General features: G+C 37.1%; 1 protein-coding gene across 2 annotated transcripts in view; it reads right to left on the bottom strand.

The window, feature by feature from the left end:
* Nucleotides 1-20,198, bottom strand: part of PRKD1 (protein kinase D1) — a 118,624-nt gene that overhangs the window by 15,933 nt on the left and 82,493 nt on the right. For both annotated transcript variants that reach the window (XM_081944933.1, XM_081944934.1), the window contains 7 exons: nt 14,861-15,071; nt 12,979-13,056; nt 9,117-9,318; nt 8,233-8,356; nt 4,734-4,811; nt 2,571-2,850; nt 1,760-1,812 (listed from right to left, as the gene is read on the bottom strand). In XM_081944933.1, the coding sequence (XP_081801059.1) occupies nt 1,760-1,812; nt 2,571-2,850; nt 4,734-4,811; nt 8,233-8,356; nt 9,117-9,318; nt 12,979-13,056; nt 14,861-15,071 (1,026 nt within the window). The remainder of the gene's footprint in view (nt 1-1,759; nt 1,813-2,570; nt 2,851-4,733; nt 4,812-8,232; nt 8,357-9,116; nt 9,319-12,978; nt 13,057-14,860; nt 15,072-20,198) is intronic.

Genomic DNA, 20,198 nt, shown 5'->3' with positions numbered 1-20,198 from the left:
GTCACCACTGACTGATATCAAGAGAAAGGAGGAGAACCAGTACAGTAACATGCTGCCCAATCCCCAGAGCTGGTGCTGAAAAATACCATAGGTGATGGTATCAAAGGACTCTGAGAGGTGAAGCAGGACACAGATGGATGCACAAGCCCCATCTTGCTTCCAACAGATATCATCCAAAAGCACAACCAATGCTGTTTCCATGTCATGCCCAAGCCTGAATCCTGACCAAAAAGGGTCCAGAAAATTCACTTCACTTCACTTAGGATCCTTTGAAGCTGCTATGTGCTATCTTCCCCTGTAAGGGGAGGTTAGATACTGGACAATTTTTTTTGTCCAGTATCTAACCTCCCCTTACAGGGGAAGATAGCACATAGCAGCTTCAAAGGATCCTAAGTGAAGTGAAGTGAATTTTCTGGACCCTTTTTGGACAATTTTTTTTGTCCAGTATAGAGAGATCCAGCAATGGTTACTTGATGAAGGGGTGAATTAATATCTCAAGAGGCAGAGAAACAACCCAAGGAAAAACTCTCACCACTAGAACCCATTCACATGACATCCCCTGAGCAGCTTTAATTAGTCAGGAGGGAATGACTAAAGAGCAAATGGCCATGTTTACAGTCTTAAAGACCCTGCCCACTTATCAGGCCAACCGGTTCAAATTGTTCCCAGATAACAAGGCAAGACTTTGCTCCAGGCATCTCCTTTGAACATAGAACAAGACTAGTGTCCAGCTCAAATGAATTTGACTTTATCCAATAGATGCTAAACAAATTCTGCTGCATGGCTCTGCTGGGGTATTTTTGCAGTCCCTCATCCAAAGATAATATGTGTCATCTAAAATACTATCTGCAAGTTCAATAAGAGCAGAGAAGTACTGATGCTTCACTATTCTTATTACTACTATAAAGTAGGCCATAATAGCATCTGTAACCCATGTTCAGATGAGTTCATCCTTGTTGGGCCCGAACAATGTTCTAGGACAGCGGTTCTCAACCTGTGGGTCGGGACCCCTTTGGGGGTCAAATGACCCTTTCACAGGGGTCGCCTAAGACCATCGGAAAACACATATTTTTGATGGTCTTAGGAACCAAGACACCACTCCTCTATGGTTTGGGGTTACCACAATAAGAGGAACTGTATTAAAGGGTCACAGCATTGGGAAGGTTGAGAACCGCTGTTCTAGGACTTCTCCCATTTTATCTTGCTCAGTTCCTCTATAAACCATGGAGAATGATAGGATCCACAAGAGAGGAAAGGTTTACAAAGGCTCAGTCCTATGTAAAGTCTCAGCCCTCCAGTTCAAGGTGTCAATCAAGGTCTCAAATGGACTGTGCAACAGACTGTGCTTGGTGTCAACACTCCAAGCTCCCTTGTAAACATAGGATAGGCCAATGACTATGATAGTAGCCATGAACTCCTGAGCTGCATCAGATCTCACACCTAGAGAAAGCAGATTAAAGTCCTCCAAATGTGTAAGTCTACAAGAGGAACTCTACCACCAACATGGAAATGAAATCTAGAACCCAGGCAAGGAGGTTGCTATGCAGCAGGAAGGCAGGTATAGTAACAACAGTGAAAATGTCCATTTAAGGAAGGAACTTTCTCCTATTAGATTCATTTAATGTCTTCTATAGTACCGTGAATGGAATTAGATTTGAATTGAGAATGTCTTCATTTGTTTAACTATACTTAAATGCAAGTAAAGAAGGGGGGGGAATCATACTGCCGCAATAAAATATGGAAGTAACTAGTGAATTACCACATTCTCTTGGACGTCACAATTGGATACAGAAATACTTATGGATATATTTCCTAGAAAGAAAAAACCCAATCATTATTTTATAACATATAATATCAAATAAAAGAATACTGTAAAAGTACTTTAAACTAAATAGCAGGTAGTCATACATGCATTTGTGAGAACTTGCCACATGCAAAGAAGAAAACAGGAATAGGAGTAAGGAATAATATATCACTTCTATGTAACCAAATTAAATTAGAATTGAATTGTAATGAAAATATATTTAAATTTTGCCTGACTGTACTCATCTGATAACACACTGACTTGAACCTCTGCCTAGTGGTATGGATCTAAGTCATCAACAACAACATCATCTTTTAATGACCCCCCATAGTCCCTTGTGGCGTGGAGTCTGGGCAATTGAATGGAGCAAGCAGAGTGTTTAATGGCCAGATACCCTTCCTGTCGCCAATGTGGAGTTTTGTTCAGCAGATATATTGTGCCCTGAGAGAGAAATACCTGTCTCTACCGGGGATCAAACTCACAGCCTACTGATTGTAAGACGAGAGTTCCACATCTAGGCCACCACACCACTCTACTGGTATGGACCTAAATTCTAGGGTAAAATGCCAAATTTCATTTCATTCTTTGCACTCATGTATCTACTATCCTGTTTAAACATTAGTTCACTATCCAACAAACTGTTTCTAATAATTGTCTGTTGTTGTTACGAGTCGCTTCAATGATGTGGAGATGGCAACTGAGCCTTTAACTGGTCTGGGATGTTTCCATGTTATACATGAATAGGGGTCAGAGATCTCAGACTTACTGTGTAAACTTGGTCCTGAACCAGTGGATACTCCTTTAGAAATGACAGGCATCAGGGCATGCTGGATTGCCATCTCCCACATTCTTGCAACATCTGGGCCACAACCATTTGTGAGAACACTGTTATTAACTGAAAGACTTGGTAGGTTTTCAATGTTTTCCCCAACATAATAAACCACATTAGCTGTAGTTATTTCAAAACAGTGGGGATTTGCTTCTTGTGGTAAAAAACTGAAATTTTTTGCAGGTTCCAGGGATAGTACTTCAGACAATGGAATTTCCTGTGAAGAACGGTTATTCATGTTATTCCAAGACTTCTTTTCCAAAGTTTGTTTATTCTTTGCAGGACTGGTGTTCTGCTTACTTTATATATATAAATACTGATTTGTTCCCAACTTTTGAGAACTTAGTGAAATCCAGTTCTCAGCTCATGAAGTTCTATCTCTTGTATAATTTTCTGGTCTTTACATCTTGGTATTCCACCTGGGGAGGAAGCTAAATGTTCTTTACAGGGTCAAACGTTGAGAATCAAGAACTTAAACTTATCTTCTTCTTAGCAAACTAACTTCTAAATCAGGGGTTCGTAAACTTTTTGCCATGATAGCTCCCCTTAATCTTAATGTCACTCTTCCTTTAAAAATTCAATTACAAAGTGAACACAAATGATCAAGGAAAACAATACAATGAAACTTTGATAAAGGTAGATTTATGTTAAGATAAAAGGTAAATGTTTCCCCTGTCCATTGTGTCCAACTCTAAGGGGCAGTACTCATCTCCATTTCCTAGCCGAGGGAGCCAACGTTGTCCGAAGACATTTCTGTGGTCACATGGCCAGCATGTCTATATGCTGAATACACAGCTCAGTACTCAGGTACACTGTTATTTTCCAGCTGAGCTGGCAACCAATTATCTACTTTCATTTGCATGCTTTCAAACTACAGGAACTGGGGCAAGAACAGGTACTCATCCTGTCATGTGGTACCTGGATCTTGAACTGCCAAGCCAGCATCTTAACCGCTAGACCACCCCACCCCATAGATTTATTCTAACAATGAACAAATAAGAGGTTCTTCACACTTCTTCTCGACATGGTCTATACCTCCACATGGGAGATATACCTCACAGTTTGCAAAACCTTGTTCTAAATAGCAACAGCTCAATCCTACACACACACACACACACACACACACACACACACCTTGTTCCTAACAATCTACATATCCCTAAAGTTTTTTTTAACTTTATTCATTTATTTATTTATCACATTTTAAAACCACCCATCTCCCTCACGGAGGGACTCACAAATATTCTGCTAGAATCCAGATAGTACTTTTAGCCAAAATCGTGGTTAATATTAGAATAACTGAAAAGATAATTGCAGAGAGCTTTCTTTATTCTTAGAAACCCCAATTTTTTAAAAAAAAAAGCTCAGGGAAAGGTTAGGTTTAAATATTACCTCCTACATTTTTTGCATGGCATCTGCCGATTTAAATATTATAATTATGTTTAGTAATTAAATGATAAATATTGGCATCAATAGTGATGTATTAGACATTAGGTTTTTACAAATCATTTGATGAGATGATTTGCTAACTACCCCACTGGAAATGTCTTCTGGGCATGCAAATGCATGTCCAAAAGATCTCAGGAGGATCTCGAAGCAGTTGCTCTGAGCTTTCAAAGCAGCAGCAGCTGCTCCATGACTTTGGGAAGCAGATCCAGAGGGATGTTTAATTCATCAGTGAAGGCTCATCAGATAATTTGCACAGGCTAACTAGAAGCATTGGAGAAACCTGGTAAGATCAAGTTTAATTCAAGGTTTGGAAACCCACAATTTCCATACTAAGTATATTAAAAACTTGTTTGCTCAGATTCAAACTGGAGCTGAAGTCGGATTCTCCCAAATCACTGGGAAAACTAAGCCAATTTTGTTTCCTAGACATTAGCATGTGAAAGAGAGAAGGACTTCCCCACTCCTAGCAATGAGATAACCTTCTTTAGAGGACAACTCTCAGTAATGTTATAGGCTGAATTTTTTAATTATATATCTGTTGTTGTTTTTTTATGTTGTGCCCATCCAGAGCCAATTGAAGTCGAGCAGCATCCAAATCCAAATAAGTAAGTATGGAATTAAACTTCGCCTTAAACATGAAACCATTTTTACCTTGTAATATTTGCTTTCAGTTTCATTTTGAAACAAAGTGATGCATTTGCTATCCAATCTCCAGTAGTGCCGTTTCCTCTGTATGGAAATAGAAAATTAAAATACTTTAATTACTAGTAAAGAATGGAGTTATGATGAAATGAAATAAAATAATGCAATGATGTGGATTTAGACAAATAAGTGGTTGCAGTTAATATATATAATATATAATATAATATTAATATAATATAAAGTTAATATACATAATATATAATATTATATTATATTGCCTCAAAGTAATGTGTTAAATCCAATATCCAGTAGTGCCGCTTTCTCTGCATATTTTGTTATACTATTCTCTGAAGACTTCATTTTCTTCTGGGTAAAATAATATTTTGCTTGCCAACGTTTATACTGTACAAAGTTTCTATTTATCATTTATCATTTCACATTAACTGATCAGATATAGACTGATTAACATACAACATTTTGAGTCAATACTGGTATTATATGTGAAATACTGAAGTGTTAGAAAAAGGATATTTATTTATTTATTTATTAAATTTATATATTGTTTTCAGATTATACATAAGGCACTGTTCAAAGCAAGAAACTGGGATCTATCAAATAACAGTGTATCAGGCAACCAAGCTGTTCTTGACCAGCGGTCCCCAACCTTTCCGGTTCTCTGGACCGCCAGTGGCAGTAGGAGAGGAGAGGGTATGGTTTTGTGTGTGTGCCGCTTGCACAAATGCAGCTTCGCGCACTCACCCACTGCTTGCATGGCCCGGTTCCCAAAAGGCTCTAGCCTTGTATCAGACTGCAGAGTGGAAGTTGGGGTTTCCTTTTATTGACTTCATACTAACCAACATAAGTTAATAGAAAGGAACCATGGACTATGTGGTGGAAAATATCTATTCTTATAGACATCAATGAGAAAAGATTACTTAATACAGGGATTGTTCCCTTTATAAAAACTCTGAAATGAAATGTTGCAGCTTAGAAAATAATAGATGTTATATGTTATTCCAATACATACAATAGGAAACCTATGTTGTGGCAACACCTGAGTGTCCCTTTGTATACTTCTTTGAACACCATCCCAGGTTGTTTGCTTTTGTGTGACTCTTTTTTTAATTATTTTTTTATTTTTTATTTTCAAAACAAACACAACACAAAAAATCTTCCCTCTTTACATACTGTAGAAAGTGTATCAGTTGGTTACAAAAGACTTTCATGCATCTCTTCCACAGTCATCAACCATAATTCATATTAACTCAAGTATTTTAACTCAGATATTTATACATTAGTTACCATCATCATACCTCCATTTTCATTTGACTATAATTGTTTAAATGTCCTTCATCATAAAATATATCAAGATTTAAAACATAACCACATACTGGCATTTCATTTACTATTTCTAAAATCCTCCAATAACTCTGAATCCTTATGTCCTGTTCTAACTAAACATCCATAGTATGTTAGTAACAAAATTTTCTAGTCCTCCTTTCCAAATCACTGTTTACAATTTACATCCAGTTTCCTTACGTATGTTGTATACATACATACATACATACATACATACATACATATGTTATTATCATTAACCCTCCTTTATTTAACTATATCCTGTATCATAACATTTCCCCCCCTAATAATCAAGACTTAACTGAATCTAACTTAGTTCTTTTTTATTAACCTTTATACATAATCCAAAAGGATTTCTAATCCTCTTTTCATGGACACCATTTAATATTCATATGCAATTGTTACTTATCATAACATTATACATTGTATACATTATTATCATTATCAATTATTTATTTAACTATATCTATTGTCACTAAATTTCACTAAGTTTAACTAGTTTTAAATTATACACTTCCATCTACCAACCTGTATCTTTCCAGTAGCAAAACAGTCTCATGTCTTCTGCCATTTGTGGTGTCAGTGCTCTAATCATGTCCTTAATCAAATTTGTATGGACTCCTCTTAGCAACTCCTTTCTTATAAAATCTCTCATGTAATTTCGATGCCCTTCTTCTGTTTCCTTAATCAGCTTATCTTTAATTGTCAGTAGTGTTATCAATGATGTTGCTAATAAAATTTATCTCTTTAAATCCATAAATTCTTTTGTTTTTGCTTCTTCTGTGTCTTGCCATCTGGGGTAGAGTTCCCCTCCATTTAATTCCTCTTTCAGTATTCCACTCTTTCCATTTCCAAAAACAAACTAATCGCCATAAATATCAGCAGATTTAATTTCTTTATGGTCATTTTCCTCTCGGTTTTTAGGATTCTAACCTCCACTTTTTCCACTTGATAAACATCTCCAACTTCTTCATCATATTTTACTGTTAGATGCTCTAAGTCTTCCAACTTCTTCTCCGTCCTCTCAAATGTGTTTGATAATTTCTGAATTTCTAAGAATATCTTTTGTAAGCTTAAAGTTTCTTTCTGCTGTTGAAGTTGTGCCATTATCTCCAGCTAACAAACACTGCTGCTCTAGCTTGGAAGGTTTTTACAAGATTAAGCATAGATTCACAATAAAGTTTTATTTTCACTTTTCTCTGGTTAAAGATATACTTCAAAGGGACATCTGTATGCTTTTCTTCTTATCACTCTCTATAAACAAGCAGTGAGACCTTGGAGTGCCAAGCCAGGATAATCAGTAAGAAAAGTAAAAGTTTTTCATTTCCAATACACAAACCTCCAGCCTCCGAGTAGCAGTGTTATTGTGGCAATTTTATTTGTTTCTTTTCGTATCTTTTTTGTATTTCAAGTTTAAAAAAAAGTCCAATTCTTGAATGAGTTAGAAAAACACCCACAGTAATGAAAGAGGAAAATTTTAGTCCATAGGTTACAAAGAATAATAAAAGAAAAAAGAAGAAGAAAACTTAATCCATTCATTTTAAAAGGCTTGCATAAATTCCATCCATGAACATAGCATTTAAAAAATAAGATAACCCACTGTCCAAAACCATTCCAAACTTAATTCCACCGCTTATTTCTTCTGTTCTCCAATTTAAATTAATTTTAAGTTTTTTATAGGCAGTCCCTTTTAAAACGGTAAAAATTCCTCACCAGCTGGAAACACTTTCTCTTTCCATATCCTTTCATTTTGGAGCCGCCCCGACTTCATCAGTCTTGGCTAGATTTTTTGTTGCCAGCTTGAAGAACTTCTCTTGCATCGATCAGGGACTTTGCAATGTCCCTGAGATCAGCAAGACGTATTCTTCCTGTTCACCGTCTCTGCGGGACGGTTTAGGTCTGATTGGGTCACCCAGTGGCAAAAGTATTGGCTGTGGTCTCAGAGCATCGAGACCGCACATCCGTATCGTTGCGACGTTGGCTCCTCCTCCACTTTTTGTGTGACTCTTGAAGCACTTTGTATACATGGAAATTAAACTGCAGCATACACAATGTAATCATGAACAATGAAAGATTTCTGCAAAGTACCCTGAATGTTCTTTATTTCAGTGTTAAATAAATGAATAGGTTCAGCTAATTACTTCCTTACCAAACTGTCTTTGCTTGTGTAGTGAACCATCCATCCTTCTTTTATTACTGTACTACTTCTCCTTTTTGCATGTTTGACAGATTGTACCACTCTCATTAATGGGATATTATTGCTTGTTGAAGGGCTTGAAAAAAGAACAGCAATGAATAACATCATTTGAATGAAGCTTTCAAAGAGAGACAATTTAAAGAGTTACTTGTTCAACTCATGTAATTCTAAACAGCTATTTATTGCAGCATAATAATGTCTAGAATCACATTCATTTGTTATATTTATGAACCAACACAGAAATGTCACTAGAAGGTTTTAAAAGGAGCTACCTGGCTACCTGTTTTGTATCATCTAATTGCGTTTGCACTGTGCAGAAGGTTGATCTAGATCACGAGTATCAAGCTCATAGCATCACTGTTGCCGTTTTGCAACGTTTTTCCCATTTGTGGAGCTGGGGTGGGCGTGGCCTGGGCGTGGCACATCCGGCCCATAAGCTGCTAGTTTGACACCCCTTATCTAGATCATATATAATTTACCTTATATCTAAATGACACATTCAATGAAAAAGAACATTAAAATTATATTACAATAAAACTAACATGGAATTTTAAATTTAGAACCATATAATTTGATCTCTGTATGATATTACTTGGAAAAAAGAACCAAGAAATTCAAGGTGGCAAACATATCCAACAGACCTTTCTACTCCTATTTTCCCACAACCACCCTGTGAGGTGAGTTGGCCTGAGAAAGTGTGATTGTCCCAAGGTCACCCAGCTGGCTTTCATGACTAAGGCAGAACTAGGACTTGGTCTCCAGCTATCCAGCCAAGTATCTTAACCACTAGATCAAATTGCTCTCTCACTATGCTAAACTCACTATGCTAAACTTACCTGATCATTCTGTTACTCTCATCATGGTCAAGATCAGTGTCCTGCATGTCTCCACTGTCACCTGGATTCACAGTCACCATCTCAGCATCAGGCGCCATAGAATCTTCCATTTCATCTAAGAGGCCACTGTTTCTTTCACTGTCATTGTCATCACTTCCCTCTTCCATCACTATATCAGTCTCCGTTCCAGGGCTAAGCAAGTCTGGAATGTTTTTTAAAAACTACATTGTTATAACAATCTGGAAAAATAGTTCAATCTGAATTGGCTACATTATCCCACATCACATAAGTAAACCTTATCTCATCCTCAAGTATCTAAATCTGCTTTGGAGGGCTCTTTATCTTTGGAACAGATTATGCAGTTGAGGGAAGGAAGAATAAAACTTCCTGGCTCATTGGTGAATACAAATTTAATCATTGGATGAAGCTAATTGAACAGAATGTTATATCTAAACAGTATATCTACCTTTATGTCTAAAATAAATGTAGAAAATCAGAAGTGAAACTACATCAGGAATATTCTCTAACTTCTACAAAAATACTATCTTGTACTTACACAATGCATGTGACCATGCATCAGCATATTAGCCAATGCAAAGCATTCTTCCTATTAATAAGCAAGAAACAGCACAACTTTTATATACAATGTAGGCATACATAATGATCCATTTTATCTGTGGGATGAAAAAGCCTGATGAATATAAGGTAAAGATAAATTATTCCATGGACACACATATATATTATTTTTGGCAACAATATAAATATTTGCCATGGTCAAAGACACTGACTGCCTTTAATGAAATTTTTCAACTTCTCTGTCTAATATAACACCCTGTATTTTTAGTTCATCTCTGATTCATCTCTATTTTTTTTAGCTTTTGAAGATCAGCTAATATTGGCTTCCATCTGCTGTAATCAGATGCATATAGGTGAAAACAACACAAGTGAGGGGAAAGCATGAATAATAAGTAGCATGTCATGTAGTTAGATATAACTAGTTTTTTTTAAATCTCAGTTTATCTAATTGTATAAATTGCAAAACTAGATTAAGCCAAAATCTTCTCAGAAACTTGAAAAAAGGAGAAGAGGAGCAGAAAGTATATAAAAAATAATAATAAAGTCAAAGACTTTATGAAGGAGCAGATCATCAGGTGTTATTAAAGACAGGAGAGCAAATAATGATTAATAGAACTATTGACAAAATTAAACAACATTTTAGCATTTTGCTGTAGCCCACATTGAATAAAATAGTGCATTACAATATGAAAGCTAAGCCTGTAAATATATTAAAAATATCCACAGATTACAACAAATATTTGATGAAATCAATGGCAACATGTAAAATTCAAATCTTTGTCACACAGTTTCATATTCTAAGCATTTTCCTGTCAGCTTTATGCAATATTGAAAACACACGAGGGAAATAGGCCTTTCCTCTAGTATCTTTTTCTGTAAGCTTACATATTTTGTGCCAGAAAGACATTGTTTTTCTTAATTATCTTTAGTTAGAACAATATAATACTGTAAGTACTAGTACTGTAATCTTGCTTCTCTCTCTTGAAAGAATTTTCAATAAACATTTTTCTAATCTTGGGCTGGTTGCTCAAAGATGGCAAACACCCTTGTGTAATTTCCTGAAAGTCATTCCCCTTTGGCAGACATAACAATTGCAGAGGCAAATATGATTTCCCTACAAATTGATTCATTTTTAGGAGCTTCTCCACAGGAAAGGTCGCTTCTAAATACTGAAAGACTGCACTACTGAAAAAAAGTATGTTATAAAGACAACATTGATCAATTGTTATTTCTGGAATATAAATATTTTTAAAAACTGTCTATAGAAACTTTAAAATTGGGCTCTTTGGGAACTCTGAGGTTCCTAAATCTCAACTTCACGATAGACCTTGATTGTAGTGACCCTAGCATATATAATAATTAAATCTCATTTATTTTTTTTGATCAATTATGGACAACATTTTTAGGTCAAAGTCCATTCCAAAATGGTTGAATGATAATTGTATGCCAGAAGTGAGCAGACCAAATATCAAGAAAAGGGTTGGCTTGTCAAAAATCAGAGTTGGTCCAAGATCTGCAGAAGAACATCCGAAGGCTGCTTGCTTCTTTCCAATATGGAATTCACTTATGTTGATGCATTAAAAAAATTAGAAAAACTGGTTTTTCCAGATGCAATGTATGGCTGTGAAAGTTGGACCATAAGAATGGCTGAGTGCCAAAGAATTGAGGCCTTTGAACTATGGTGCTGGAGAAGACTCCTGCAAGTCCCTTGGACTGCAAGGCGATCAAACCAGTCAGTCCTAGAGGAGATCAACACTGATTGCTCTTTAGAAGGCCAGATCCTGAAGATGAAACTCAAACACTTTGGCCCCTAATGGGAAAGAAAGACTCACTGGAGAAGAGCCTAATGCTGGGAAAGATTGAGGGCAAAAGAAGAACAGGACGACAGTGAATGAGGTGGCTGGATGGAGTCACCAAAGCAGTAGGCATGAGCTTAAATGGACTCCAGAGGATATTAGAGGACAGGAAGGCCTAGAGGAATGTTGTCACAATGGGTCAGACACAACTTCACAACTAACAACAACATTAACAAAGTATGTATAACAAGAAGATTTTTTTACTTTTAAATAAAATTACATATTTATATTTCAGACTTCAATTATTTTATTTATTATTTATGGACTATAATTATTAAATACTAGATTATTACATTTACAATATTAATAACTATTCTCAGTATTTTAGGTGTTTAATCCAAGGCTTATTGACATATACATTCTTTGACACACTATGATCTAAGCCAAATCCTATACCAGTGATGGCTAACCTTTTTCGGATTGCATGCCAAAAGTGGAGGGAGCGCATGGGGATCATGCTCAGGCATGCCACACCCATAATGCTATGCATGCTACCCCCCCTGTGCATGAACATGCGACCCTTCCCCCCTCCTGCTTTTGGCCCGCGATGGACCCATTTTTCGCCGTCCCTAGGCTCCAGAGGCTTTCTAGGAGCCTGGGGAGGGAGAAACAGCCCCCCCAGAGGCCCCCAGAAGTCAATTCCGGGTTGCCCTTAAGGCCATTTTTCACCCTTCTGAGTCTTTAGGAGGTTTCCCTGAAGGCTCCGGAGTGTGAAAAACGGACCAACGCATAAACTGGAAGTCCATTCCCAAACTTCTGGTTTGCACATTGGGTGATTTTTTGCGCTCAGGAAGGCGAAAAATGGCTGAAAAAGAAGTCAGAAGTCAGCTGGCCAGCGCACACATGCACGCTGGAGCTGACTTGGCAATGCCTCGCGTGCCCTAACAAATGGCTCCACGTGCCACTTGTGGCACGCATGCTATAAGTTCGCCATCACGATCCTATACCATTTCAGACAAACGTCCAATCTCTTCTTAAAAACTTCCTGTGTTGGAGCATTCACAGCTTCTGGAGGCAAGTTGGTCCACTGATTAATTGTTCTAACTATCAGGAAATTGATCCTTAGTTCTACAGTAGGTTGTTCTAGGTTGCTTTTCTGCTTGATTAGTTTTCTTTCTTTATTTCTTGTTCTGCCTTCAGGTACTTTGGAAAATAGGTTGTTCCCCTCGTCTTTGTGGCAGCCCTTCAAATATTGGAACTCTACTATCATGTCACTAGTCCTTCTTTTCATTAAACTCAATATAGCCAATTCCAGCAACTGTTCTTTATATGTTTTAGCCTCCAGTCCCCTAATCATCCTTGTTGCTCTTCTCTGCACTCTTTCTAGATTCTCCACATCTTTTTATGTGTTTTTTTCTTCATCTCACTAATAAATGTTTTTGCGAATAGTTTTTAGAGTACAGTGTACTAATATCCTTGATGCAACTTACCTCCGTTAATGGCCACTTCTCCAAGGCAATTATTCGGTACTTTAGGTGCACAGCGTTTGTGGCAGTTGAATCTACAATCTTTTAAAAGAAAAGATGCATGATTTGCACAAATTGCTGGGTTATAAAGTGACAGTTTCAGATACAAAGAACCTTGTTAAAGCTGGATATGAGACAGTGGTTCTGGATTCAGACAACAGATCTTAATTCAAGCATACCAAGGTCTAATGCCATGTGAAAAAGCTGGGAATGAATTCCAAATATTTCCTCCTCTTCCTGGAATTACTTCCCTATCAGCTATTCCATACAATTCAATCAAATGACTATTCCACAGTAAAAAGGTAAAGGTTCCCCTCACACATATGTGCTAGTCGTTCCCCGTTCTAGGGGGCGATGCTCATCTCTGTTTCAAAGCCAACGAGCCAGTGTTGTCTGAAGACGTTTCCATGGTCATGTGGCCGGCATGACTAAACGCCAAAAGCGCATGGAACGCTGTTATCTTCCCACCAGAGGTGGTCCCTATTTTTCTACTTGCATTTTTACATGCTTTTGAATGGCTAGGTTGGGAGCACACTCCATTACATGGCACTAGGGATTCCGCAGTATAGGATCATATAAAATACATTGTAAGCCTATTTTTAGAAGGCAGTGACAAAGTACATCCAAATGAAGAATGACATTTTACCTCTTTTTTTTTTTTTTTTTTATTAAAAGAGTTTTGTACAAACAAATTTTCCCCCTTTTCACCCCCCCCCTCCATACAATATAAATCTCATACAAATGCTATACCCCCCCGCAAAAATTCACATTCAAATATTATGACATTTTACCTCTTAAGAAAGCTTTGCTATCTATGAATCCCAGAGACAATCCCAGAGAGAATCCCGCACTAAGAACCTATGCATCCTATTTGTATATTTATAGCATATTTTGCATCATACATTCAGAATCCTTTAATATTTTGTATCCTTCATTCCAAATTTGCTACATTGCTACAGACTGTTACTATGACGGACACAGTAGGATTTCAGTCTAATTACAAGAAGTTTTATTCTTCACTCCTCTACAGCATATGAAAGTTTCATAAGCAACAGACATACATTCAGGGAGACATTCAAGCATCAAAGCTAAAATAGCTAATTATCTTTCAATAACATATTTCTGAAAATTTGTTCAAAGATTCGAGCCTGTTTACTGTATGGTACACTAAATCATCAATGTAGAAAAAAAATTCCTGTAATCACACATTTCTTAATGACCTGCTGAAAAGCTAAATCTGGTTTGCACATGCACTGCCCAGTATTAAACTGTAGTGTACTTCCAAATAGCAATAGCAGATTTATATAGCACTTCATAGAGCTTTACAGCACTCTATGAGCTATTTACAGAATCAGCATATTGTCCCCAACATTCAACCTTAGAAGGATGGAAGGCTGAGTCAACTTTGATCCTTTGGTAAGGATCAAACTGCTGGCAGCAGGCAGATTCAGCCTGCAATACTGCATTCTAACCGCTGCGCCACCACAGCTCATGGGCAGAATTTGCTCATTGCCATATCTCATAGCATGCAAGGTTGAGAAACACTGCAATAGAGTGTAATAATTGGGACAGACATTGGAGGCATGTAGTGTAAGCTATCTCTCTCATATTCCAAACTGATGATAAGAACAATTGTACAGTTTAGCGTAGCTGCAAACAAATGAATTAAGTTTTTGTTCTTCAAAATACGTTTTCCAGCTGACATACTATTGTCTGTATCCCACCAGCTAGGAATTATATCAGCATATAACTCAGGACACAGTAGTAACAAATAAAATATTTAAATGTTTTTAAATTTGTTAAAACAAATGCATTATGATCATGCTTTCAGTTCTAAATCGCTTACCTTTGCACTGTAAGCCTTGTCTAAAAAGTCCTTTAAGTAATTTTTTGCAGTACTGACAAACTGTTGGCCTTGTATATGAGTGAATGACAAAAGTATGAGGCACTTTAACCTTGGAAAGTAAAATCTTGTCAAGTTGAATAGGTCGCCCAATGTGTGATTGTGAATTGGACCTCTTCTCTCTCCCAAGTGAAAAATCAGGTGGTGATTTCTGCTACAATAGGTCAGTAAGATACATAAAGTCATTTTAGTATGGAAGGCATTTTTGCATATATATATTTTAAAATACCTTAAACATATACTCTAGTCCTGTGATGGTGAATCTATGGCACGCGTCCCAGAGCCCTCTCTGTGGGCATGTGCACCATTACCAGCTGGTCTTTGCGGGCACCGGAGCACTGGAAATGGCCTTAAAATGGCACAAGAAATGCCCTAAATGCCTATTTTTTGGACGTTTTGGCCTTTTTAGGGATTTTTGGCCTAGTTTCAGGCGTTTTGGGGCTGTTTTCAGATAAAAAATGCTTAGGAAACAGCCAGAAAATGGTTCAAGAAATGCTCAAAAACCAGCCTGTTTGGGGGGCATTTTGGGTCCTTTTGGGGGCTGTTTTCAGGCCAAAATGGCTGGAAAATGGTCAGAAAATGGTCCCAAAATGACCTGAAAGGGGGCCAAAATACCCCAAAACAGACTCTTTTTCAGGCCACAAAACCAGGCATGCACTGGCCAGCTGGACTACAGGTTTCCGGTGCATGGACATGCGCATGCACGCACATTCTTGTTTGGGCACTTGGTGCCGAAAAGATTCGCCATCACTGCGCTGGTCTCTCAGGCTCCTTACAAGAATTCCTTTTTGCCTTTTTCCCTTAACCACAAAGCATTTGTAATGAAGCAGCCCTGAAGAACATCAGAGTGGATTATCAGTTGAGACTTCTGGACATGAAAAATTCTACACTTGGCCAAATGTACCTAAATATGGCTTCTATGTTCAATTTCAGCAATACGATTAATTTTAAATCCAATCAGGTCTCCAGCATATTATTTAGTAAACATGAAAAAATATATAATGCTATAGACTACATGTGTAAGAAGACTGTATACTTTCAAATACAAAATAGTGATATTATTAAATCATTGTTTGGAACTGATTAGTTGAGTTGAAGAGAAAAACAGAACTGAACTTCAAACTTGTGTTCATTTCTACCCCAGACATACAAACTGAAACATTTCTGCATTTTATTTAATTTATCAATTTGTTTAATCAGAAATATTTAGAATGGTTTTTGAATGTATCCTTATATATTGGGACAGTATAGTCCAACATAGTTAATGTAATAAGCCCTGCTTCCTATGTCATTTAAGAAGATCCACCTTTAAATGACTGAGTAACACCCATGGCGCAATTCTACAATATTCCCTGCCAATGTTTTCTATGAATGAAAAGCAGACAATAGAAGACCTAAAACTGGGATTAAAAGTTAAAGCAGTGTCTTCCATAAGAAAGTGAAAGGATGCCTTAACTCTTTCTACAGGTAGTCCTTGACTTACAGTCATTGATTTAGTGACCTTTCAATGTTACAGCAACACTGAAAAAAGTGACTTATGACTGTTTTTCGCACTTAGGACCGTTGCAGAATCCCCATGATCATGATAAAAATCCAGATGCTTGACAACTGGTTCATATTTATGACGGTTGCAGTATCCCAGGGTCATGTGATCACCTTTTGTGACTTTCTGACAGGCAAAGTCGCGGTGGCGCAGTGGTTAGAGTGCAGTACTGCAGGCTACTTCTGCTGATCACTGGCTGCCAGCAGTTTGTCAGATTGAATCTCACGAGGCTCAAGGTTGACTCAGCCTTCCATCCTTCCGAGGTGGGTAAAATGAGGGCCCAGATTGTTGGGGCCAATAGGATGACTCCGTAAACCGCTTAAGAGAGGGCTGTAAAGCACTGTGAAGCGGTATATAAGTCTGCTATTGCTAAAGTCAATGGAAGAGCAAGATTCACTTAACAACCCTCTTACTAACTTAACTGCTGCAGTGATTCACTTAGCAACTTGGTCTTAAGAGAGGTCTTAACATGGGGCAAAATTCACTTAACAACTGTCTCGCTTAACAACAGATATTTTGGGCTCAACTGTTGTCGTAAGTCGAAGACTACCTGTATTCTTTCATCTCTCGAAGCTCTAGGAATCTACAGTCAGAAATAATAAACAAAGAACAGTGTAAAGTAAAAAGGTGCTTCAGGGCATGCAGGAGTCCTTAAGTTCATAAGGAGCTACAAATGGGTGATAGATTCAATATAATACATTTTGCTTTTGAACCCAAATTAGCACAAAGCCCTATTGTTCTAAATAAATCTTTTTCTGCGGGGCAACAGGCACAAATTCCCCAAAATGAAATATGATTAGTGAGATAGAAATGTTTCATTAGCATAAAAGGTAGCACTAGATCTGAAGTTTTCAACACAAAATTATATTCTGTTACAAAAATGTCAGGTTCCTTGTATCGAAGACATAGGACTTTTTTAAAAAATCCAGTATGCTTTGGTTAGCTACAGATTTCTTTGGTCCGGCCTCCCCGAATAGCTTGCCAGAATTCCTGACTCAGGAAGCTTGGATACTGACCAGGAAACAATTGCTCAGATTACACTATGGAAACTACAGAAGCCAGCTGTTTGTCAGGCAATAAGCAAATTGCTCCAATTAATTTGCAGCAAGCATTCTGAGTCTGGGCAATAATATCCTTGAAATACTACAAGAACCTTTTGCAAATACTATGGAGGTTGCATTACAAGTGCCACATTGCCAAATGTTTCAGGAAAAAAAACCTGATTAAATCTAAACTATCCTTTCAACAGCAAACATTCAAAGTTCAGCTTTGGCCAACTATAACCAAAGTTGAAAAGAAAAATACCCATAGATCTTCATCTTCCAAATACAGGATTGCCTGCATAAAAGGAAGAAAATTGTGGCAGCTGCTAAATCCAAATAGGCAGCCTTGGGCCTCTGAGCCACCTGTGGCCCTTCCCGTCACCATTTTTGTGGCTCCCAAAGCTCTCAGAACTGCCAATTTGTAATATTGCTGCTTTTTTGTTTTCAGAAATGAAACCTTAAAAGAGTTTTGTTAAACTGTAGATCCATCCTTCACCTAATGTCTTGAAACATAAATGTTTGAAACTGTCTTGAACTACCTTATACACACCACTTGCTCTGATCTCTGTTCTTTTCTGTTGTCTTCTTGTTTAAAATGAAACAATAGAGTGCTAAACAAGCAATCTTTTTGATCACGGCAGCTTCACCCATCTCTGAGAGAAAACATGCTTGGCACAAACAGTGTGTTCTTTTTGGAGTCATAACAAGCTCTTCTAGTTCCTTGGGGTTTTCAAAGTGATATTTTTAAAAATTACCTTATAGAGTCGTCTTTTATTTGCTAACTATTCTAATTAGGTGGCTTTTTTGTGTCTTGGAATTTTCATTTTGTTAGTGAATGTGGAACGAGATTTCATAAAGGTGTATAAAGGATTCTAGTAAACACATGTTTACTGAAGAAAAGTCCATCTAGATTCAGTTCCAAGTGGAGAAAGACACTGGAAACACAGAAGCTGCTTGGAAAAATGGTTTAATGGTGGATAGGACCACACGGTTTTTGGGGTCCTGGGCAAAGGAAAAGCACATGGGTGGGAGAGAGAGAGAGATTTATACCCTCTCTTGTGGCCCACCTTGGAGCTTCCTGTTCCTGTGTAAGAAATGTATTCTGATTGGTTGTCAGATTCCCATGGGGCCACGCAGGGGTAACTTTGTATTGTCTTGAGTCTCAAGCTTGGTTGAACCTTGTTGGGTGATGTAATCTCCCCAGGTGCCATGTGGTGAGTTCTGTTGCTAGACAGGTAGAGGTCTAATCCTACCTTTGTGAAGGCATTTGCTTATGAATAGATCTAGCTATCTCTTTATTTCTTAACTGCTAGCATCTGCTGTGGGCTACTGAAGAGGGTGGGGGCTATTAAGAGTGAGTCTGCTTCCTTTCTAAACAACATGTTTCTCCATTTCTCATCCAGGGAAATACAATATTTTTAATATTTCCTAGAATATTTCATTCTTCTAGTAGAGGGTTGGGTGCTAACTTCCTACACACAGACAAACACAAACATGTTTCTGTATGTGAGAGAAAGTTTAACAAAGTATATTTTTGTTTTGTTTCAAGATATCAAACCTGAAATGTCACCTGAAATCCCAAAACTTCCCTAACAGTTTAATCCAAATATTTATCAACACATCTACTTTCAAATTCAGATGATTTCTTTTTACTGTCGCCAATCTATTTGTTTGCAAAGCCTCTAATGCCCAAAGCATCTTAATCTTTTTAGTACAGGGCTTCATCTTTTTTCTTTTGCATTGCATTTTCACCTTTAAACTTTTTAAAACTATATTTATTGAACTATTTTTAACAAAGTAAAAAAAAATAAAGAAAAATAAAGAAAACAATAAAATGTTAAAAAAAGAAAACAGTAGTGGCTTCCAATTTTCTTGAGAACAATTAGAGATACATTTCAATTTTTCCCTCTCTCTCTCTAAAGTTGCGTCATAATTTCCTTCTTTCCATAAACTACCCTAATCTCCAAACCCATTAATCACAAAATAATTTTTCTCTTTTTTCAGATAAAAGGGCATAATCTTTTAAACCCTTTTCTCCAAGCTGTGAAAAAAATCTACAGACCCCTCACATCCTGGACATAAATTGTTTCAACTTCTACCCTCAAAATGATGCTATAGGGCACTGCACACCAGAACAACTAGACACAAGGACAGTTTTTTTTCCTGAATGCCATCACTCTGCTTAACAACTAATTCCCACAACACTGTCAATAATTTACTAAGACTGCATTGCTATTATTCTTTTCTTCCTTCCTAGTATCTATCTCTCCCCACTTATGACTATAACCATGTTGCTTGCATGTTTCAATTTATATTGTTTTTACTTGCTTCCTAGTATGATTCAATAGCTTATTAGTAACTTTGACTATCACTAAGTGTTGTATCTTTTTATTCTTTATGAATGTATTTTATTCTCCTTATGTACGCTGAGAGCATACACTCCAAAGACAAATTCCTTGTGTGTCCAATCACACTTGGCCAATAAAGAATTCTATTCTATTCTATGCTATTCTATGCTATTCACTAGAGGTATAAGCCACTTTGCTATATTGAAACAAGTTTTGTTTCAGTTTGATAAATGCATACATAAAATAATATTTGACAATGAAAATGAAAGTTTTGGATGAATTAGGCTGCAATGAACCACGTCTTAAAATATCAATATTTTCCATTACAAGCCTTGTCTCTTGGGCAT

The sequence above is a fragment of the Natrix helvetica genome, assembly GCF_964273705.1.
Source record: "Natrix helvetica genome assembly, chromosome: 1".
Lineage (NCBI taxonomy): Eukaryota > Metazoa > Chordata > Lepidosauria > Squamata > Natricidae > Natrix > Natrix helvetica.
This window is presented reverse-complemented; position numbering and strand designations above follow the sequence as displayed.